Here is a 22,605-nt window from a genome sequence, read left to right as displayed (position 1 = left end):
ATCTGTATCGGGTCAGAAAAGTTCTGAATGGCTTCTACAAATGACGTTCGCCGGCCCAGAACCGCCGCCCCGTGCGAGCGAGCACCGGCTGGGACAGCAGTTCCAGACACGAGACGTGTAATTCGCAAATGTAACGAAAAAGTGTCATACATGTACATAAAAAAAACGATACAATGAAATTTTATAAAATATATTATATATTATATATTTTGCTTTTCAATATAATATATTTCATAAAATATATTATAATATATAATGTATTTTGTTTTTGAATATAATATATTTCACAAAATATTTTATATTAAAAACCATACTTATATTAATGATTATGTAGCGTAATATATTAACCAATTAAAGGATATTCACTTGGGAGGGAAGCTCGAAGTCATTTGTCGAATTAATATTTCTGTAAAAAACCGGCTCTCTTTGAAGCGGAAGAAATTACTCGAAATGAGATGTCTTTGAAATATTCCGCCGAAACGTAAATGCATCCTCATTTTTAAATTAAGAGACGCAGGCGAAAAGTGAGCTTCAGTCACATGGCGGCTACTTGATAACAGGTATCTGCATCGGATAAATATATGTTTGTTTCATTTCCATTTTAATTCATCTTATTGTTCCTAATTGCGTCTCCCGCTCCGACGAATTTCATGAATGTTTATTGCATTACGTGGGTGTAAATGGCACGTGAGTGTCCACGGTACATCGTGCTCGGTCCCGTGGGTTCGCTAATTGTAAGCCGAAATGACCGCGCGAATGACCAATCCGCGCGGGAAAGCACTAGTTTCTTCTTTTTATCAGTAAATTTTTAAATACAGTAAAAGCAGATTTTTTACACAATTGTGACATTATTAATGCTAGCAAATAAAGCCGTGCAAATAAATACGTCTCGGAAAATTTTATTATCTAAATATGGTATTCTTAAATATAACTGTGAATAAATTAACCCTCTGTACCGCCGTGTAACTTCCAAGTTGCACATTCGTACATCTGTGCTTTTTACGTCTCGCTTCATTCTTTTCGCCATTACTTCGTGTCTCCATAGTTTCAAATAAGACTTTTTATGACAAAGGGTTTAAGAATTGTAAGAGCCGGTTGTTCTAACTTCTCAGGCTCGGATTTTCATTTACTGGTTAACTGTTAAACAAAGGCTAGTCGACTCCCTGTCCCTTCTCAGGTAATAACACAGAAAAAGATGGAGAGTCGACTAACTTCTGGTTAACAGTTAACCAGAAAGTGAAAACCCGGGCTTTAGTAAGTTAATTAATAGTTAAATCATACATACCTCTTTATTTTTCCTTTAGTCAGACAAAGATAGATATATAATTTACCAATTAGTTAACTTACCAAGAGGTTGGAAAGACCGGCCTTAAATTAATTATTTTATCCACAGGTTAAGGTTTGCCAAATCTTTCAACATTTAATTTCTACCGTAGAAATTTATGCGCTAAGATTTGTTAGAGAGCGAACTTTCCCGATTCGACGTCAGCGGTCCGATCGTGAATCTCTTCCCCTAACGTAAGCTCGTGAAAAGAGAAAACTTTCACATTTGTAAATACATATTCGTAATGAAGAGTATACTAATAATATAAAGTGAATTAAAGAAATGAATATCTGCTGTTTTGTGTCGGAAAGCAACCGGGACGAAAAGCAGCCTATTGCAGGCCCAGGTAGCACAAGTCAGTACCGCGCGCTCATCGCTTCCTCTCAATATTCGTAATACTATTGCTCACCAAACGTGTATGCACGTAGCGTGTAAATGCAAGCAAGCCTCCGCACTCGAGCCCGGAACCGTAAATTCGTGAACAATAAACCCAAATGACACCATTACTGCACGATTCCAGCGGGAGAAAAAAAACCAACGACAAGAAAGCGGCACAGTAGCGTCCTCTAATGCAACAAACTCAATTCGAGTGGCGGGGTTGGCTAACGGTCGATTGCTAATCAACGTCGGTAATTCGCAGTGGTCGGTAAAGTCGCTAACATTAAAATGACCGTGTGCTCATGGTCTTTGAACTTTCATAGCATCAGATTGAAATTTTATTCAATAAAATTCCAGATTTGGCCAATCATAGCACAAGATCATTTTAATCTGGATCCTTCTAATTTTCTCGCGAAAGCAGCCGGTGAACGCAGAAAAACCTTGACCAATCATGAGCATATTCCGCTGTTTTCGTGACCGGTCACTCGTTCCGCGATTTTCTGCGTACACTGTTCCGCTGTATGAGTTTGCAATTTAATTAATTAAGTTTAGGCAATTCTGTCAGTGAAATCGGATTGTATGTATTTAGTCGGGACTCGAACCAAAAAGTAAAATTTGTCGATAAAATCGGATATGTTTAGTCCAGACTCGCTCCTAGGGGCAACGCTGTCGGTAAGGGGCAAAGTGTGTGGTAAATTCACCCTGTATGGGAATCTAGAGATCTTTGGTCACATTTTTATGCTGTTGGCAGCAGTAATTTAACGGACTGCCGGCTGTTTGAAAGTTCATTCTGTTCAGCTAGCGGACGACCGGACGTATGCACGAGCGCGATTGTGATCCGCTACTCCGCAATAACGTCGCTCTTATTTAACAGAAGTGAACAGAAGTCGACAGAACGTTTCACCGGGGTGTCGCACAGCGTGCACGACTGGTCAAATAAACGTGTGCGCAATTTAAACGACAATTTCACTGACCTCTCCCTTTCTCACCGGAATCACGTGTTCGGCGACTGTGTTTACATCTTTACTTTCTGCGAGTTTTTTTGACCCCGGAGACTGTAGCGGTGGATAATTTCGGGATCTCCAAAGTGACGTTCGCGACGAAGTTGCGAGGCATCGCTTCACAGTGAAATGAGAAGTTAAAAGGACTGTGAAAATGACGTTTAACTGGTACGCGGGGGACTTGGGGTGCAATTCGCAAAACTTCCATTTGCGGCTGTCCGCGGGCTCCAGCATCGAGAACTCCTCGCCGCAGCGTTCGGTCGGGAACAGGAAGACGGAGGATGATGTTATCGTCATCAGCGACTCCAGTTGCGACTCCAGTCACGACTCACCCCCCGCGCGCGCTGAAAAACCGAAATGGAAGTCCAGTTCGACTTCCAGCGTCAGAAGTAAGGACCGTCCAAGGCTGCGCTTCGCGATCTCTTCGGAGAGCGAGGGGGAGAGGGAGTCCGACTCGTGCAGGCTTGACAGAGCTGACGACGAATCAAGGGGGAAGTATACGAATAGAACTCCCGCGCGCGTTAACGGGATACCTGAGGCATCGTTGATCTCCACCGATGCCTCGTCAGTCTCCGAGAGACTATTTGACAGCCTACTCGCTTCTAGCGGCGCCTTGATCAACGACAAAACTGCCAGCAGGGGTAACTGTGACGGAGTAAAGAATCAAGTAAATAAATCTAAAAGACACGTTCATGACGGAAGTCCTATGTTAATTGCAGAGCGAGAGGCAGATTCGAAGCTAAGAGAAGAGTACAGTGCCGAGAGGATAAATAGCGCGACCAAGCCGAGCTGCGACGGTCCCAATATTGTCAGCAGGCGTCCGACATGCAACGCTCCGAAGCAAGACGGCACGGCGAAGACCAGACTCACGAAGAGGGACGTTCACAAAATTCTGAGGAATATCAAATGCACGCAGGCCGTGTACGATTCCCCCGGAGAGAGAAGGGACTTAAACGTGATAATTGACGAGAGCATCGATGTAGACGAGGACATGATACATCCAGCTATTTCACCTACTTACGCCAGAAAAGTGCAGCGTCCCGGTGACAGTCCCGATGTTGTCGATACCAGTCTTAAGAGCGACGTTTTGCAACAAGCGGGTCCGTTCGAGTTGCCCGAGCCGCAGCACGACGGGTCGAGGATGGCGAATTCTTACAGACCTCTGTCCGAGAGGAGAAAGAAACAGATCAGCGAGTGGCTCCTGACCAACGCCTCCGAGTCTCAAAGCGACAGTTCCTTCAACACTGTACCGCCGAGCGTTAGAAAGAGCAACTCTGGGAACAGCAGTCTGGAGAGACTGGAGCTGAGCTACGAGACTCCGAACAACCGGGGAAGAATCAACAGGGCCCAGGCTGACGAGAGGACAGTTGTAAATTCTGACAGAGCGGCCCGTACACCCTCGACGCGTCAAAATGCGATAGGCCGGTACTTTAAAGAATCCAGGAACGATTCTGAGCTCGGCGCACGTCCGAATGGGGTAGACCGGTATTTTAAAGAGTCCAAGACTGATTCTGAATTCAGCACACGTCAGAATGGGATAGACCGGTATTTCAAAGAAACCAAGAATGATTCTGAATTCCGCACGCCAGATAATAAACCGAAGCTCCCGCCAAAAGGGCAAACCGACAGAAAAGTTTACCCGGGCGCAAACACGTCTCAAACTAATAGTGTAATGGACTGCGCGAGTATTTTGGATAAACTGTATGGTACGTCGTGGAGAGACAAAGCTGACGCGCTGCTTCCAACGAGTGAACCACGGAAGGCGCCTGTTCAACCGGTGAATAGGATCGTCCAGACGGAACGGTAATTTATCCTGATACCGTTTTGCACCTCAATCTGAAAATTATCTACCATGTTATATTTTATTACAGAAAACCTGTAGCAAAGGATCAATATAGGACGGTAGATTCGGACTCTGACGGGTGCGATTTGGGTAAGGAATTCATCGGCTCGATCATGAATCTTTTCCTCCAGCGTGGACTCGTGAAAAGTGAAAAATGTAATTGACAAATTCGATTTTGATCAATAAAATCAGAATTTCACGAGTTTACGCTGGAGAAAAAGATTCAAGGTCGAACCTCATACCTTATCGAAGTCTAATTTGATCTCTAAAACTGCAAATTTTGTTTCAGTCGGAAACGATATCAAGCCAGGTCAGAGAAGGAATATTCAACGAAAACAAAAAGTAAATAGCTTTATCAATGACGAATCGTTGTCTGATAGTGGCAGTGAAAGTATGTATTACAGTGCGTTGACAAATCCAACAACTTTTACGAGTAAATCGACCAAATCCGTGCCAGTGCCAGCGTCAATTAAACGGTACTATAAAATCGTTATTTCTTTCAAGAGGTGCTGAATTTAATTAAATGTTGGGCGTAGCCTTCAGGTACTTTGTGATCCGGACACAGACGACGAAGACAAGGCTAGCGACGACCCTAAGAAGTTGCACGGGAGGAAATTGTCATTCAGCGACGAGGAAAGTTCCAGCACGAGCGAATTCGACCCTGGAGATTACGTAGGGCCAAAATACGTACGTAATCAAGGTGAGGGACGCGTGGTAAAATTTGTTAAAGTTTTTTGGAAGTGAAAATGGCACAGAATATTATTAACGACGTAAGCCTGCATTTACTAATGTAATGTCTATTTTGTAGAAGTTAAAGGACCAACGTCGTGCAAAGTAGCACCGAAATTTGAACCAGCCGCGGCTAACAAGTCTGCGGGATGCGAAACCTTCCTGGCATCTTTGTCAAATACGGTTCCGATGACTCGGGCTCATCCCGATGCAAAGAAATACAGATTGGATTACAAGAGCAGGAAGGAGGAATTATGCAAAAAATTATACGAATTGTACAACGAGAGAGTATTCGAAAATAAGTTGCCTCGAGATATGTCCATTGAATGGAACGTCCGTATGAGAGGGACTGCCGGATATTGTTACAACAAGAAGTCCACGAAACTCATTAGTGGTAGCGTCGTTAAGTCTTCGAGGATCGTACTAGCGACAAAGGTACGCTCTTGTTTCTTTCTCTTATTATACATGCGTAAATATAGCCAGCCATAGCTGACATTATTTCTGTAGATTTTAGATACACCGGATAGACTGAGGGATACTTTGATTCATGAAATGTGCCACGCTGCATCGTGGATAATAGACAATGTCTCGGACGGCCATGGACTTTTTTGGACAAGATGGTACGTCACGACGCAGTACTTAATCAAATAGCTCCATTGTATCATTAAGGCTGGTATTCGTCAGTCCGTTCTTATGTTTAAGAACATCTCCAGTATAGTCTTAATGTATTGTGAACCAACCACAGAGCCGTATTAGTATCTTAAGACATTACTTAAGAATGTTTATTTTACCGTAAAATTCTACACATCGAGTGCGGTAATCGCTTATAATGATTATTGTTCAGAGATTTACATAATTTACTTGACATTGCAGGGTTGACAAAGCAATGAAGAAATTTCCTGAATTGCCACCAGTTCGTCGCTGTCATAGTTATGAAATTAAAACTAAATTCACGTACAGATGCACAGGCTGCGGATACAGGTATTGATTACGTTAAAAAGCGATTAACGAGTCGAGCGTTACATTTCTAAAGCTCAAGTGTTACTCGTTGCAGTATCGGAAGACATTCGAAATCCTTGGATATCGAGAGGAAACGATGTGGCTATTGCTACGGCAAGTTCGAATTGTTCGTTAACAAGACAACGAAGTCTGGCACCGTGCAAGTGCAGACACCGAAGAGGGAACCCACCGGCTTCGCGTTGTACGTGAAGCAGAATTACAACTCGGTGAAAAGGGAGAAAAGTAACATGAAGCACGCCGAGGTGATGAAGCTTCTAGGTCAGCAATTTTCGACAATTAAAATAGCAAAGAAAACCGACGTGGCCAGCAATTAAAAATGACTCGGGGGACGCCTGGCTGAATATCAAATATATACACATATAATTTCGAATATTTTGTAAGCGATGTAAAAAAATCTCGCATAATTTTGCGTCTTAATTTTAGAGTAGGTTTTAGAGCTGATAATTGTATGTATTTGAATTTCAGTTATTTTGCATGTTTTGTTACAGAGATCATACATGCAATTACAGTGTACAAATATTAGGGAATATTGTATTTTGGAGGACTAATGTCTTTTTAATATTACAGGCGCTGCGATGTGACGTATATGAATAAATCTTGTATATTTCACATGTCGCATCTACATATGCATATAAGACTTTTTCTACGTGAAATATTGATATGTATGTTTTTACATGCGAGAGATTTTATATTCTACCCCGTACTTAGAACGTAATCAAATACTCCTTATGATATTAAGTGGCTAAGATTTAGAGCGATTATTTAAACAATGACAGCGGCAAAGTGTTGCTTTGTTGAGCGAGGACTGATTATTTAAATAAAAGCTTTGATATAAGAGATCCTTACAATTTTTCGCGTTTCTCACCGTCCATCCCAAGCCTTTCGGAATTCCCCCGCGACACAATATGCATCGTTTCATGGACATTTCGGCAAAACTTTAGTGCAAAGTACGTGACAGTGTTTAGTTAAACTTAATAATTTCGTTATTTTTCACTTTTCAACGGTATACTTGGACTTTCCTCGTATGTACGTCACCGTATTTCATTGAATTACACAGGAAAATTTCAAATTTATTTTGAAGTAGCGTTAGAATAATAAAATAGAAACTACATTTCGGTACCTAATTTTTTCGACAACTTTCATTTCACTTTTCGTCGAATTCACGGCAAATATCTCCGTCAGGGTCGCGAGCCTGTCGAGATCAGCTGCTCGATGACGTTTCCTGTCCACGATTCACGAGTACCTAGATACGCCCTCGTGAAAAATTGACGCGGTCGCGATACAGGACACGAGGAATCGTCTTCTGATTGGTCCGCCATGTTTACGCTATTGCCGCCGGTTTTCAAATACATGAATTATACAGGGTGAGTTTTTAAACTTGAGACTGCAATTTATTTGGATAAATAATGATTGTACGAATAAATGTCCCAAGTAAACCCTCAATATTTTCGAGAGGGCAATTCCATCCCGCAAAAGTTAGCCGCCTACCGCTTCCCCTGGAGATGGGGTGGGGGGTAACTTTGAAATCTTAAATGAAAACCCCTATTGTTTATTATACTATCTCATTCTACTAATTAATCTAAATCCCGTATCAGACTACGGATTGAGATTGAGATTAGATGGAAATTTGGCCAATTAAAGTAAAAGTTACAAAACTTTAGATTAGTAAACTTTACCGTGATTGGTCAAATTTCAATCTAATCCCAATCTCAATCAAGATTGAAATTTGACCGTGGCGTGTTCTATCTCTTATTTTAGTGTCTCTAGCCTCGACACAGCGATGGGGTGACGAGGTGACGACACTGACGACGGCGGCGGCGGCGGCGCGGCGTTGGCAAGTGTATGGAAACGCGGCCGCAGCCGCGACTCGCGGGGCGCAGAAGTGCGCAGACGTCGCCGGAGTCGCGGCGGCGCGTCCGTGGCGCACTCTAAAAACAGTCGTGCCGAAGATGGCGACGTGTGAGCGGCGTCGTCCGCGCGGCGTTTAATCCGCGGAGAGAGAGAGAGCGCGAGGAGGAGGTGTATCATGTTGCCGCGGTCGCAGGCTGGGCCCGCAGTGTTTCCGTGATCCCGCGTGTTTTTCGGCTCGGCGCGCGAGTGTGCGTAAAAGGAATGTCAGAGGCGAAACGGGCGCCCCTGCAGACCCTGGAGTTCCCGGAGCCCCTGGGCCACGCGACGAAGGAGAAAAAGGGGAACATGGGCAAGCAGCTCGCGCCCTCCTTCCGCTTCGCGCTCACCCTGCCCGAGTCCAACGAGAAGACATGCCCGGAGTTCAACTACGCGCAGCTCCTCAAAACGGCGGAGGTGAGCCGCCCGCGCCCGTCGCCCTCCCAGCCGGCGCGGCGGGGGGGAAAACAAAAGACCGTATGTCAAGCTCGTGTCATGCACGCGAAGCATACGGAGGAATAAAAAAAAGGAGACGTAGAGCGTGTATGCGTGTGTGAGAAAGAGTGAAAGAGAGAACGAGAGAGAGAGAGAGAGAGAGAGACAGAGGGAGTGTGCGTATGTATGTATGTATGCGTACTTGCTTGCGTGTGAATGCGTGGCACGGGGGGGAAAAGGGGGGCGCGGACGGTGTGCGCTCGTCGACGTCGACGAGGCGCGAGGAGTCCTCGATTTCGGTGCGCGCGCGGTTGTCACGCAGCTCGGCGTCGACGCCGCCGCGCGCGCCGAGATTCGTCTGCCCGGCCGCGCGTAAGGCGGCGCGAGGACACGAGACGGGCGAGAACGGTTCCTTGATCGATTCGCTCGCGGCCCGCGCCGTGTCGAATCCGTTCCGTCGTTCACGTCACCGCGGAGCGGCGGCCGACATACGCGCGCGCTGTCACGAGGCGGACGCCGCGGCGAGGTGCGCACCGTTCTCTCTCTCTCTCTCTCCTCCCCTCGGGGGAGACGGGGCGTCCTTCGCGCGCGTCCCTTATGCTCGTAAAACGTCTGCACGAGAGAGTTGCCATTGCGCGGCCGTCCGGCATTTCGCCTCCGTCTTGTCTTCTCTCTCTCTCTTTCTCCTCCACTCTCCTCCTCGAAGAAGGGAAAGAGGCGGCGGCGATGCCTTATTCGTGTGTGCAGCGTCTACGCCGGTCTATTTCGCAAGCCACGTACTTCGTCCAGCGGCTCTCTGTGCGCAAGGGGGAGAAGGATACGCGGAAAACGCGGCTGGGAAGAGGGAGCGCGAGAGAAAGAGAGAGAGAGAGGGAAAGAGAAAGGGAGGGCGAGAGAGAGAGCGTGCGACACACGGTGCGAGCGTGTGCGTGTCGCGCACGGAGGTCTCTTATTTCACGCGCGCGCGAGAGAGCGTGTGCCGCGCGGGGCTCTCCTTTCTGAATTGTAGATCGATGCACCGGAGGAGACTCGTGACCGCCGACACGTATCGAGTACGCCGCTCGAGACGCGTGTCACGCGCCCGTGCCTCCCCCCCCCTCCCCCTCGTCACTCTTGCCGCGCGGCAGATTGGACAATAAATGAAGCAAATGCAGTCTCGGTCTAATCTAATCTGCCCTTCTGATGGCATAAGGTGGATCCTCGGATTACCGGGTAATCGGCGCCGCGGCACCGCCGTTTTCCCGCGGGAAAGACGCGCGACGCCGTGGCTCAAGATAGCCGCCGGTCTCTCTATCGCGCGAATGAATCGGGGACTATCTTGTCGGCGGTCGGTCGTCACCGATTTGATTTTCAGGTGGTCGTCCGCGCGCTAATCGCATTGCGCCGTCGTCGCCGCTGCTCGTAGGCCTGGGCCTCTATTCCGTACACAATTACCGACGACCATCGATATCGTTAACGACGTTCGCGCAGCTCTTCTATCGTGTAAAAAAGCTGCGCAAACGTTAACGATATCGATGGTCGTCGGTAACCGTGTACGGACTACGGAACAGGACCCTGTACGGGAATTCTGTAACAATTGCTATCGAGGTTTCTCGATAAAGTTAACTAGGAACAACCAATGAAAATCTGCGTCTTTTTCGAAGATCGTCCTCGCCATTGGCTGTCGCTAGTTAACGATACCGAGAAGCATCGATTACAAGTTACAGAATTCCCGTACTGTTCTACGATACCGTCGGACGTCGGAACGTTCGGAACGTAGCCGATGGCCCAATGAGAAAGTGTCTTTTTCGTAAAAGAAACTTTCTCATTGGACCATCGGCCACGTTCCGACAGCGACACACGGCGCATCGTAGAACAGGCCGTGGTCGCGCCACGCGGCTCGGCGGGCCAGGAGGCGATAAATCACTCCCGAAACGCTCGCGAAATTCCGCTCGCCCCTCTCGGCCCGCCTCGCGCGCCGCCTCATTTCCACTACCGATGGCAGGCGCTGCTGCGTGCAATTTGCAGCTTTGTTTTGGTCGCGCACGTGTTTCGAAAACGTGGCACGAGTCCGCCGGCGAATCAAATTTCGAAGTAGCGGGAGGGGCGCGCGCTTCGAAAATTCGCGATTGTACGGCGCGGCTTGTTCGCGCGGAATCGATGATTTTGCAAAAGCGGACGTTTACCCTCTCCCCGCGTAACGTGTCCATTTTTACCGACGAGGATCTACCTTAATCTCGATTCGACTCACTGCGTCCTCTTTCCGTTTCAAGAATTAGAAACAGATAAAAGGTAAATCATCTGCAGGCAAGGGAACTGAAGTTGTATGTAAGATTAATTGTAAGAATTGTGACGCGTCTTACATGGGACAAACCAAGCGACATCTCGAAACACGAGTAAAAGAACATTGCAATGACATAAAAAAAAACACGAGAGTAATTTATCGGTAGTAAGCAAACACCGGTTAATTTAGGAACGTAACTTTAAATGGTTGGAGCCGGAAATTTTACATAATGAAAAACACACACGGAAATTGCTGAGATGTTCTTCATAAAAAAGCAAAAGAACGCTATCAACTTAAAAAGGGACACTGAAAATCTAAATCCCGTATGTGATAAGGTGTTAGAATACGTGTTAGGTGTTAGGAGTTTTTTGAAATTTTACCATGCATTTCACTAGTAATTATGCTAAGTATATATTTTACTAGTAAAACGTATGGTAAAATTTCCAAAAACTCATATAAAGTTCTTCAAATTTCAAAATGCATTTTAAGAAAAACTTCTTCCCGTGTGGTCAAAGGATAAACGAGCCGGATCGAGAGTAGAGTTAATCTGAATCGGTAGAAGTGCCGTAATATCGCGATACACGGTTCTGCTCGACAAGATTGTTTTACTTTTAACTATTCCCTTTCTCTCTCTCGTATTATTTCATTATTCCGACCGTGTGGCTATCGCGCTCTTCTCCTCCATTCAATTTTACTTTGAACGATTTTAATTCGCCAAGCGATAAAATCTCGTTTCGCGTTACTGGCTCAGCCGCATATATATATATATTGCTATATATTTTTTTAAGAATTCCGATAATAACCGCTAGCGGCGGAGCGGTATGAGAAAAAAGCGACACAGCGTAAACTCGCGCGTTGTATCTCGCTGATTAATTGAGTAGCTAATTGGACGATTAACGAGGCTGATTCGGTCCCGACGCGTCAGTGTCGGCGGGGGGAGGGGGTGAGAAAAAAGGAGAACGACCGATCCTCCGTCGTCAATAACCGCTGTCGCAGGCAGGATCAATCGCTCGATTCGGCGTCCCTTCGACAGGGTAGCAGGAGACTGGAGGAGGTGGTTCGCGACGCGACTCGACGCGAAGGAAAGAGCGCGAAACCGCGAGGACGACGCTCCGACCGCGTCATGCGCTCCTGGTATCGCTGGACACGTCCGGCACCCTTTCAGACTCTACTCATCCGTCCCGGAGCTCCCACGCGGTTGCCTCTGCTCTTCCCCCCTCGGTTTTTAGCTCCTTCAATCCGAACGCGACGATAATCCTGCGAGGATCTGCCTCGGGACCAAAAAAAAACTGAGATCGTAATTCTCGACGTGTAAACTAATGCGAATTAATTTCGCGCCGGTCCTTTTATTTCGAGAAACCGCTGCGGGGGCCTTTGCTGCGTTCGCCGTACGTAGAGACTTGTTGTAGCGATTCATGGTTGAGTCATTAAACACTCTGAGGACTTTCGCAGTTTCTCAGTTGTCCAGAAAAGTAATATATATTTATTTGCAACGCGCGATAAAATTATGCGTCCCGTATTCTGTTGAGTCTGATTTACGACGTGCTTCTTGCGATTAGATACATTCTATTTTGTATAAGGTACTATTTGTCAACTTGCACAAGTCTTTTAAACACATTTATTGGCTACAAAACAGAATGTTTCTAGACGCAAGCAGCACGCTGTAGATTGGGTTTAAAAGGCTAGTGCTGTTAGGGTAGAGTTTCGCTGATAAGTGTGATAAACATAGATTGTAAAACGGTCCCAAACGTCTCTTCGTTATCGACATACATTTAAATCGGGACTCGAGAGCGTGCGCGTGGGTGTGCGTACTGGCGCGGTCTATTATTCTCTCCGATCGATCTGAATTTTTTATAAATTAGTGAAAGTGGTGCGGAGAGCGTGGCGAGATGGAGAGCGGTTTGATTGTGGATTACCGGGTCGGGGCTCGCGAACGGGACGTTCCGGTGCGCGTTCGACCGGGCCGATTGCAAATTTAATCTGTTTTACATTGCAGAAAAAGCGAAGGAAAGAGCAGAAGAGGGAAGACGAGAATACGACCAATGGGCTTGATCCGTTCGACGAGGATGACGAGGATAAGCTTAGAGACATGGCGAAACGGTTCGAGGCGAAATATGTACGTTGGTGATAGCACTGATCTTTGCCACTGACATTGTGTGACAAACTTTTAATTAATGTGGAAAAATTGCTAAACGACGCTAACTGGTAAATTCTAATTGAAGAAATTTATTGCGAAACATATCACCTCAGCCAGGGTTTGAACCTGGACTCCCCTACACTCTAGGCGGGCGTCTCGTAGGGAGTGCAGGGAAGTCCAGGTTCAAACCCTGGCTGAGGTAATATTTTTCGCCATGAATTTCTTTAATTAGAATTTGCCAGTTAACGGCGTTTAGCAATTTTTCCACATTGGTCAATCATGTACTGACGTCAAACCATTCTTTACGAAACTTGTCTTCCTTTGCCTTAGGGGACGTCCACTATGGGTAAGAAGAGGCACAAGTATGACGATTACGTGGACTTGGGCGCAGGATACGATGAGAACGATTCCTTCATCGACAATACCGATGCTGTGCGTCAAGTTTCTCTTTTGTGAAAGAGTATTTTCAATGTGATCCAAGGATTTTCTAAAATGTAATGTCGATATTTTGTCAACAGTACGATGAAATTGTACCCGAAGAGATGACCACCGCGCACGGGGGTTTCTATATTAATTGCGGGGCTCTCGAGTTCAGAGCAGCCGATAGACGTTCGTTAGTCCATAACAATAATAATAATAACAATAGCGACGACGAGGAAAGTAGCGAGAGTAGCGAGGATGATACCGAAGATGTAGATAGTCCTAAAAGGGTAGATAAACGTATCATTAGCTCCTCGGAGGACGATGAGACGGAGGATATTACTGGTGATAATCCACGAAAGGTAATTAGCTTTTAGATACGCGCTATTGCTCGCTTCATCCCTGTATGTTGCTCCGTAATAATTTAACGTCGATTCGCAGAGACGGAAAATTGATGAGAGCAGCGAGAAAAAAGTTAATCACGAGAATGTCAAAAAGAGGAAAAAGCCGCAAAACCATCAGACTCAGGATGCGCAGCAACAAAATTCTCAACAAGATCTGGATCTTTTGAGACGGAAGGAGAAGAATGAGACGACAGATGCGGAGGGAGGTACAGGTAATATTTTCTACTTCCTATATCGTTATTAAGTTATGAAAAATATTTATAATTTTGATGCACGCGTTATTCTTACGGAATAATCTTGCAATTTCAGCCTCGGAAGATCAAGAGGACAAGAAGAAGTCTGACAAACCGGAGAAAAGTAAAATAAGCGAGAAAAAGTTCGATATAAAAAAGTTCGAGAAGAAATCCTCCAACAGCAATGGATATGACGCGAAGAAGATAGATATAAAGAGATTGGACGCTAAAGACAGCAACATCGACGACGCGATAGAAAGCGTCGTCAACGCGGCTCGAGGAATCGAGGACGACTCGAGTCGCGACACGACAGATTCGGGGAAATCTCGTGTTTGCCTTTACGTTGAATCTGACGGGGAGGAAATGGAGAATAAAGAAGCGTCTTTGCCCGAGAATCTACCGGAGGATGTACGAGATATAGTGAATAAACTAAAGATTCAAGCGGAAAACAGCAAAGATGGTAAAAGCAAGTTCTTCAATAGCGCAGTTAACGAAGTGCTTTTTACGTAAGTTTGCATCATAAATTCCTTAAATTGCCAATTGTACAAATCGTAAAAATTGTTCTCTAAGATCCGTTACTTTTGTTACAGTTTAGAGAAGAAACTGCGAATGTTGAACTCGCCTAGCATAAGATTACAAACCTACGGACACCTAGTACGATTTTTACCTTGTAGTAAAATTACTCTTCTCAGCAGAGCTAAAAAACTTTATTTGAAAGACGCCGAGCACAGAGTGAACGAACCGATGCAAAAGTAAGATTCTAACAATTGTTTATGTATATATGTTTGTAAGAAACTTATTTTTCTTATATATTCATTTATAATATATAAATTATCTTATAATTTTGATCTTTAAAAGTTCCACGTTTTACAAGGTTTGTCAACGCTTTACAGATTAAAGACGCTTATCGATAATGTTATGCCATCAGTTACGGACAAATACTTGAAGGAATGTCAGAAAGTTGCCGATGAAAAGTGAGTAACTCTATTATAAATCGTATGCACAGTGGTTTGGAATGTTGCAGTTATTCTTAATTTTTGCGGCAGTCCATTTCTGCTCTTCAATAATAGATTATGTCTTAAATCTATTTATTAATAAGTGTTAATTTTAATTGTTAAGGTTTTATAATATTAATTACAGTTGAATATATATAAATACTCCAGTTTGTCAGAGAGCGCGATAATACAAATAAAACTACAGTTTATAATTTCTTGAATATAAACTCATTGTAATTTTTTATTTCTCAGTCCTCAATTATACTGGGAGATATATTCGTACTGTTGGTAAGGCGCCCCTCGTAAGAGGAACCTCTTTCTATTCTCGCCTCTTCGACTGCTCTTTCTCTTTTCTCTTTGGTTTTCTACTACCTTTAATCTTTCCCTTCTAATCTATTCATGCTTACATACTTTTGCTCTTTCAATTATTACCAACATTCATACAATCAATTGTGTTTGCATATAGAAGAGGAGGAACATTGTATTATATAACGCGGTCATTATTCTTCATCTATCACATTATTGAAAAAGCAGAGAAAGATGCGGGGCTTTTTATCATCAGTATCAGTGTTTAGTTTATCACTAGAATCATCTTTTGTGTCAAACAAGGAAACTACGCATTTGATCTGGGACACAATTCGACGACTAGACGATTTGATTAAGTGTTATTAACCAAGAGATTAAGATCACGGAATTCTGTCGCAACAAATGCTGATCATCATTCTTTGTCATCGCGTGACATCATGAATCGTTGTAATATTAATTGTCCGTACTGTAATGTAATTGACTGATCGATTTCAGGGGTTTCGAGGGATCTCCTGCAGACGCGGAGAGCAGCGATGAGGATGATGGTTCGTCTAAAAACGCGGAAAAGCCGAAAATACCACGGAAACGATTTCCATGGACTGACGAAGCAAAGTGTGTCACTAATCAAAGCTATGTCGTTCACGCGTAACCTGAATTCGCATTCTCACCCACGTATATATGTAAATCTCAATTTTTAGGAAACTCGTTCTCGAAATTGCGAACGCCAGGAGACATTATTTCAAAATTCTCAGAACAAGAAAGGAGAGTATGGAATCGTTCGTTGCTACTTTCATGGATACGAATGTCTTACCACTGTGGCCGCCTGGATGCGTACGATTGCAAACCTTGTTAAAATATGCTAGTCCCATTGAACCCGCGTAAGTACATATGCTGCTAATACATTATATTCCATTGTTGATACACTCTATAAGCGTTACAAGAGACCTTTCGCTATTTGTGCTTTGCTTCGTGCATGAGAGTCCCCTACTATGGTTTTTTTCCTATTTTCACCAAAGTGAAAGGAGTGCGTTGTCTGAAAGTTAGGCTCAAGAATTCTTGAAGATTAATTTTAATCTCTTTGCGAATCGCGGTCAAGAAATCGGGCGCGTTGTCGTCACTTGACTATGTCAGGAAGTTAATTGATCGCTTCATTGCTTGATTATTGTATGTTTTAGGAAGGTGTAATGGATTAATACTTCTTCGCTCGAAACATTAACGGATTCCTTGAAAAAAAACTCATATTCTACGAGAGTGATACTGAATTTAACGCATTTATAGATATAACAAGATTATGAGATTATAATATTAATTTGTACGCAAATGTTTAATGTTAATTTGTTTCCCCGACTGCTTTTTTTTACTTTTTTTGTACATGCAAAATGGTTCAATTATTTTAGTTGGTATACGTTCTGATTTTGTTATTACTATTAAATGCACACAGATCATTACATTTACACTCTTATTTCTTATTATATACGGCTTGCCTTCTCCCAGTCTTATTTACACTTTCCTTTGATGTTGGTATTCATGTGCCGCCTTATATTAATGGATTATTATGATTTTAGCATTAAGAAGAAGTTGAAGAAACCGAAAGAAATGGTGAATGCGAACAACGTTACCACTTCTGCCAATACTCAAGCTTGTAATATTGTTGCGAAGAACGATGCGACAAGTGCGACTAATCTTTCGTCTCAAGAAAGTGAGAAGACAAATACGAACGTATCTAAAATTCAGATTGTTGGCGAAAATTCGACGAATTTTGCAAGTCAAGCGACAGCGAAGTCTAACGATGTCAACACCGATAAGAAGCAGCCCGGTAATAAATATAAAGACAAACACACGGAGAACAATGCGGGCCAGCAACAGCAGGAATGTCCTGGGATCTCCATTAATAGTTATACAGTTGGTAAAATTTCTGTAGTACCTACGGCGCAGCTGATGGCTCAGAAGCCAACTAAAAGTCACGTTGAGAAATTTAATTTCATGGATTTGACAAACAGTTCTCTATCAATAACACGCGTCGATTACGACAAGGGAACGGGAAAGCTGAATGAAGCAGTGATAGAGGATAGAGTTTCTATCACAGCATGTCCGGAACCTGTGAGTCATTCTAAAACAAACGAAATTTCCCAAGCTGGACATCATTCCGTATATAGGCAAGATACTCCATATTCGTCGGCACAGGCCTTGAAACACAGGTTCTTGCAGGAGAATGCAGACGCCAAGTGCGACAAGAGATTGGACGACAAGGATGTTGACTCAATGATCAGTAAAACTGACAAAAAGGAGAAGAAACGAGAGCGATGCGTCGATGTCAAGCTCAAGTCGTCGCACGATCAGAAGAAAAGGAAGAAGAATCACAAGATGATCGAGCAGCAGATAGGGCCTAACCAAGACGTAGTGCCTATGCCACAGCAAACGACCCTTTCGAAGGAGGAACAGGAACAGAGGCAAAACGAGGAAACTATTGCCGCGACTAATTTCCTCAGTCAGATCATCAACGACGATTCCTCGCCGCGTGGGTTAACCGACAAACGGAAAGACGGCTTCATTACGGATGACACCTTGGGGAACGCGGTACAACCAACGGAACAGGAGAAGGACGTCCAAATGGTAATGAGGTCGTTAAAGGAGTTGCAGGAGTTGCAAGAGATGAAATTTTCCCCGAACAACTCGCCGGTCGGTGGTACCATACAAAAGCCTGGTAAATCAAATCCGCAGTATGTTACTTATCAGGAGGATTATCAACGATTGTATCTCAAGAAGGAGGATAAAATGAGGTCTAAGGAAGAAGCACAATGGTAGAAACGACGTACGTTATCGCCCGTTTTGAAGTTTTTTTTTTTCTTTGGGGAACGGTAGTGATCAGATCAGCTATATTACTTTTACGAGAGATAATAGGCGGGACTCTCGAAATTTGTATAATTTACGTTTCGTATGAGCGATCGTGCGAAGGCTGACGGAAACTTCTTCCACTTATATGACGCCGCTTATTGGCGAGATAAAAACCGTAATGCAGCTGTCGCATGTAGGTTTACAGCGATCATACTGTGTATGTCGTGTGAGGATTTTAAAATATTTTCAAACAAGAACCGCCAAATTATGTACATACATTATAAATTCGCTAGCGGTAGTTTCGGTTGTATGTGTACAGAATAAGTAAATTATGAAATTCTAGAGTACTCGAAAGATGTGGATACACTTGGCGGATGAACAACGAGCGAACGGCGAACGCAAAATTCAACCTGCTTTCTATGTCAACTTTATAGTCGAGATGAGCGTGAGTTAAATTTCGTTATCTGTCACGCGTATATATTTTGTAGAGATTTTTCCTTTAATAGTGAACATTCGCTTTCGCTCTCCGTTCAGTCATTCGTCCGGTGTGCGCATGTCTCAATAAGTATTTGTAAATAAGTGAGCAGCGTCCAATCGCTCCGTGAATCGGTTGGTCTACAAGAATTTTATTTGCATTTACTTGACGAGCCGCCTGTGATTTTTTTATTGTGATTTTTCCGATTATGCGGTATTTGATACTTTCGGCTACGTATGCGCGACACACGTGACATTTTGTTTTAATCTTAAACGTAAGGCATCAAATGCTGTCTTTTTTTTTTTTTTAAGTAACGCCACAACGTTGGACGGATAGATTATTGATGTTAGTGAAGCCTTTGCTTTCGTATCTTCTTATATCTTTTCGACCACCCTGTGTCACGGAGCGAAAGAAAGATGTCTTGTGTACTGTTCCTCCTTGTGTTTCGGTTGTCATCGTTATCATAATGTATGTACGTTAGTGAAAAAGAAAAATTCGGTGTATTATTTTCTCGAAATTGTATTACTGCCTTCCATGAATACGCAGGTAATCGTCGCAGATTCGTCGCGAGTAATTCTAATTGTAACTGGCGATTTATCTAATTATAGTTATGAACGGATTGCGAAATTAATATGTGAAACTGCGGCTATCGGATAAGCGTTACTTCGTAGGAGCAAAAAGTCACGATACTTCCACTGTACATTATCTTTGCGTCGGACATTTCCTTTTCTTTTCTGTCGTAACATCACAATAATAAATTGTATCTTCAACGCTTTATAGTGTTGGAGGAGGGAGTGCGATTATCACTAGAGAGAGAAAGCGAGAGAGAGAGAGAGAGAAAGAGAGATTATCATTAGCTCAAGAAGGTACGTGCGAGCATCCGTTGCTTTCTCGACTTGCAAATTTGTGTGGCTTTGTATGTGGCTTGACTGAATAGTAGACACGTTAGATAGCGCGGAGAGAGGAAGCGAGTGCGAGAGGACCCATGTGTATGAGAGAGAGAGAGAAAGAGAGATCGGGGAGAAGGCGAGAGTGCGTGAGAGAATGAAAGAGACGACTAGAATATTTTTGGAACGCATAAAGATGACTAGTGTATTATACCGTATACCTTACCCGCCCCCTCCCCCATTTTACCCCTATGATACTTAGAGTAAAAGAACGTCTTGTACAATTCCGCATTGAGGATTTTCACGAAGACGACTTTAAAATATAAGTTTTGAATATTTTTTACAAAAGCTTCACAATTTTTGCCCCTCCACTGCAACGTGCGATCTTGTCACGCGCTTTTATTTTTATTTCGAGATATTCTCGCCCATTATTTCCATCGCGGATTCACTGATAGATGCTGTACGCGAAGAGATCAAGCGCCACCATGAACAGCGTGTAGGACAGCAGCGAGATTTCTGAAATTTTAGCAAAAAGTCGCGTTACCGGGTCCTACGATCGCGTCTCGGCCACCCGACTCACCGGAGTTTTCCGGCTGCAGGCTCAAAGTGTTGTCATAAAATATAAAATGGTTCATCGTTAGGTATACGTTGAAGGCATTCGTGCAGGCCCGAACGATCCACTCGTACTCGGAATCTAGCAATCGTTTCTCGGTCATTTCGCCAGTTTTCCTTCTTATATTACTTTTTATAAAACGAAAAATACAATTTTGCAATTTTACATGATAATTTAACGGCTCAAACGGTAATGATAGTCGCCGTCACTCTTCTCGATTCTCGACTTGAGGCAGTTTCAAGCCTCGATCTACAATGTGCTCTATTTTGAACAAAGTTTACCCAAGCTCTTAAACAATTTGTCGGCAATGTACGATTGTACAATGTATAATGTACAGTTTGTGCAAATTTCTTTAACGTATTTATTGGCTGTGCAAAAAGATCAATGTTTCTAGACTCAGAGAACGCATTGTAAATCGTGCTTTCGAGTGCGGAGCGAGACGAGCGTGGGATTTCCAGCAAAGGTTCAACAGATTCAATAGCTTCGTCTCTTTCTAAGGGGGCGGTTAGCCGCTCGCTTTTAGCATTTTCACCATATTGTAAGCTACAGAATTGACGCGTTCGTCTCATGTCCGCTTCTATTAAAGCAGATTAACGTTAATCTCAAGTAAATTGACCTGTGTATCTCAAATTCTTAAAATTGGAGAAAGATACAAGGTCAGTTAAACCGAGATCGTATTTAGTCTACGTTGGCGAAAATAGAATTGCACTTTGACCCACGAATTTTATCTCTATTATACCTCGGACGTCTGGCCGACCTCGTTTCCGTTCCCGTTCCCGTATCAATCGCGCGCCTTTTCCCGAGCGGTCGGGCGCGCCGCCGCGAGGCGGCGCCGCGGTCGCGCGCGCCTCGTGACGTAACGCGACTCAGCGGTCTGAAACGAGCGGGGGCGGGCTGGCGGGTGGGGAGGAGAGACGGCGGCCCGATGTGTGACCTTGCAGTGTTTGTAAACAGACACACGTTGCCGTCGCGAACTGTTACGGACGATCGCCATCGCGGAGCGCCGAGCCACCCCGGAGTCGCCTGTCGTTTCCCTGCCCCGTCTACGCGCGTCGTCGCGCGACAACGCCATGGAGGTGGAGCCGATGTGCATCGCGGAGAACGAGACGGTGAGTGCGCCGATTTTTTCGCCCGTGCCCGCGGCGGCGCCTGACAATGTGCTCTCGCGCGCGTGACGCAAACCTGCCATGGGGCCCGAGCACGCAGCGTGCGCTCGGCGGGATTACACCACATTGTGCAAAGAGGGCGCCCGCCGTGACGGACGCGTCCTCGCTCGTCCCCGACGACGATCGCCGTGCGGCACGCGCCGAGCGCAATCGTCCCGACACCCCAGCTCGCATCGATTGCGATCGCGGGTGGGTGGGGAGAGGGGGGGGTTGCAGTCTAGCTGGCCGATATTTCGTTCATGCGGTCAGGCTGGCGCCTGACTCGGCCTGGCATTCCTCGCGGCAGGTGGCGCCGCTTCCTCCGCGCGGTTCCCCGCCTCGCCGACCGATGGCGCTGCGGCGGTTCGTTTTGGCGGGAGTCGCGCCCGCTCGTTCGCGATTCAAGCCTGTTCTCGAGCGTCGGAGACGTCGCGCGGCCGCTTCGCGCCGCGCCTCGCCCAACGGCCGACGATCTTCGCGAGTCCGCGTGGGTTCCCGCGCGCTGTCTCGGCGAGCGGAGCGCGCGTGAGTATTCAGTCGCGAGACCCCCTCCGAGTGCGCAGCGCCGCCGTCCGACATCTTGGACGACGGCGTCGACGGTTGAGTCGCGCGGTGCATTTCCTTCGCGAACGATCGCTTGAGAGCGGACTCGGTCCCGCGTGCGGGGTGTCTTTCGTCGTATCGTAAACATCGGAACGTATTCCGCGCGATCGTTGTTCACTTTGACGAGGCCCGGAATCGATTGTTGCGCGTCCCGAGCCATTTCTTCGTTGAGGTGCGCCTGGACGATGGATGCGCGATCGTCGCCAGGTATGTGTACGCTGCGATTGGCCGCGCCGATTGCGTCCTTTCTAATAATTCGGTCTGTTCTCGCGATTTACGACGAAACTGGTGTAACCTGATATTCTGCAATGTCCAGTTCTTCCATTTTTCGGTTAATTGTTAACCAGAAGTTAACCGATTCTCTACATAGACGTAGTAAATATAGATTGAGCGCCCTATTGAATAAGCTGAAGCTTGTGATAAGAGAGACAGAGAAGATTTATGCGGAGTCTACAATGCGAGTCGCAGTCGTAAGAATAATCGACTATGATTGGTCAGTTCTTATGTGCCTGACGGAATTGACCGATCGCAGTCGATTATTCTTACGACTACGACTCTCATTGTAGACCCAGCATTAGCAAGACTTTCTTTCTCTGTCTCACCATCGAGACTAAGGAGGCGCGGGCATGATTCTTTTCTTTTACCATGGTGTAAAGCCCAATGTCCACGATG

At 45.1% G+C, this 22,605-nt stretch overlaps 3 protein-coding genes across 8 annotated transcripts in view; all 3 read left to right on the top strand.

The window, feature by feature from the left end:
- The first annotated feature begins 2,273 nt into the window (after positions 1–2,273).
- LOC105562139 lies at positions 2,274–7,519 on the top strand. 3 transcript variants are annotated; one of them, XM_012012707.1, is made up of 9 exons: positions 2,274–3,344; positions 3,423–4,506; positions 4,575–4,636; positions 4,836–5,022; positions 5,083–5,246; positions 5,355–5,710; positions 5,783–5,895; positions 6,149–6,256; positions 6,330–7,519. In XM_012012707.1, exons 1-9 carry the CDS (start codon positions 2,858–2,860, stop codon positions 6,607–6,609), a joined length of 2,841 nt encoding a protein of 946 aa, XP_011868097.1. In that variant the 5' UTR covers positions 2,274–2,857; the 3' UTR covers positions 6,610–7,519. The 3 variants fall into 3 exon arrangements, with proteins under 3 accessions (XP_011868097.1, XP_011868096.1, XP_011868095.1); XM_012012706.1 differs by having other exon boundaries at positions 2,274–4,506; positions 6,330–6,553; positions 6,863–7,519; XM_012012705.1 differs by having other exon boundaries at positions 2,274–4,506.
- Positions 7,520–8,187: 668 nt separating this feature from the next.
- On the top strand, positions 8,188–19,915 carry LOC105562137 (ubinuclein-2). 3 transcript variants are annotated; one of them, XM_012012703.1, is made up of 13 exons: positions 8,188–8,599; positions 12,877–12,996; positions 13,348–13,449; positions 13,536–13,799; positions 13,879–14,053; positions 14,151–14,580; positions 14,665–14,826; positions 14,968–15,048; positions 15,322–15,357; positions 15,871–15,987; positions 16,074–16,253; positions 16,941–18,187; positions 18,554–19,915. In XM_012012703.1, the coding sequence occupies exons 1-12, from the start codon at positions 8,408–8,410 to the stop codon at positions 18,178–18,180; spliced, it is 3,099 nt and encodes a 1,032-aa protein (XP_011868093.1). In that variant the 5' UTR covers positions 8,188–8,407; the 3' UTR covers positions 18,181–18,187; positions 18,554–19,915. The 3 variants fall into 3 exon arrangements, with proteins under 3 accessions (XP_011868093.1, XP_011868092.1, XP_011868094.1); XM_012012702.1 differs by having other exon boundaries at positions 16,941–19,915; XM_012012704.1 differs by lacking the exon at positions 15,322–15,357 and having other exon boundaries at positions 16,941–19,915.
- Positions 19,916–21,109: 1,194 nt separating this feature from the next.
- Positions 21,110–22,605, top strand: part of LOC105562136 (cAMP-responsive element-binding protein-like 2) — a 30,704-nt gene continuing 29,208 nt past the window's right edge. Inside the window, exon 1 of one of the 2 annotated variants that reach the window (XM_012012700.1) lies at positions 21,110–21,294. In XM_012012700.1, coding sequence (XP_011868090.1) covers positions 21,256–21,294 — 39 coding nt within the window. In that variant the 5' untranslated portion in view covers positions 21,110–21,255. Of the gene's footprint in view, positions 21,295–21,899; positions 22,141–22,605 lie in introns of those variants that run through there. The other variant, XM_012012701.1, reaches the window with a different exon arrangement.

The sequence above is a fragment of the Vollenhovia emeryi genome, unplaced genomic scaffold (genome assembly GCF_000949405.1).
Source record: "Vollenhovia emeryi isolate VEMERY1.0 unplaced genomic scaffold, V.emery_V1.0 DF939194.1, whole genome shotgun sequence".
NCBI classification, from domain to species: Eukaryota; Metazoa; Arthropoda; class Insecta; order Hymenoptera; family Formicidae; genus Vollenhovia; species Vollenhovia emeryi.
The sequence above is the reverse complement of the archived record's forward strand: the minus strand, read 5'-3'. Positions and strand labels throughout refer to the sequence as shown.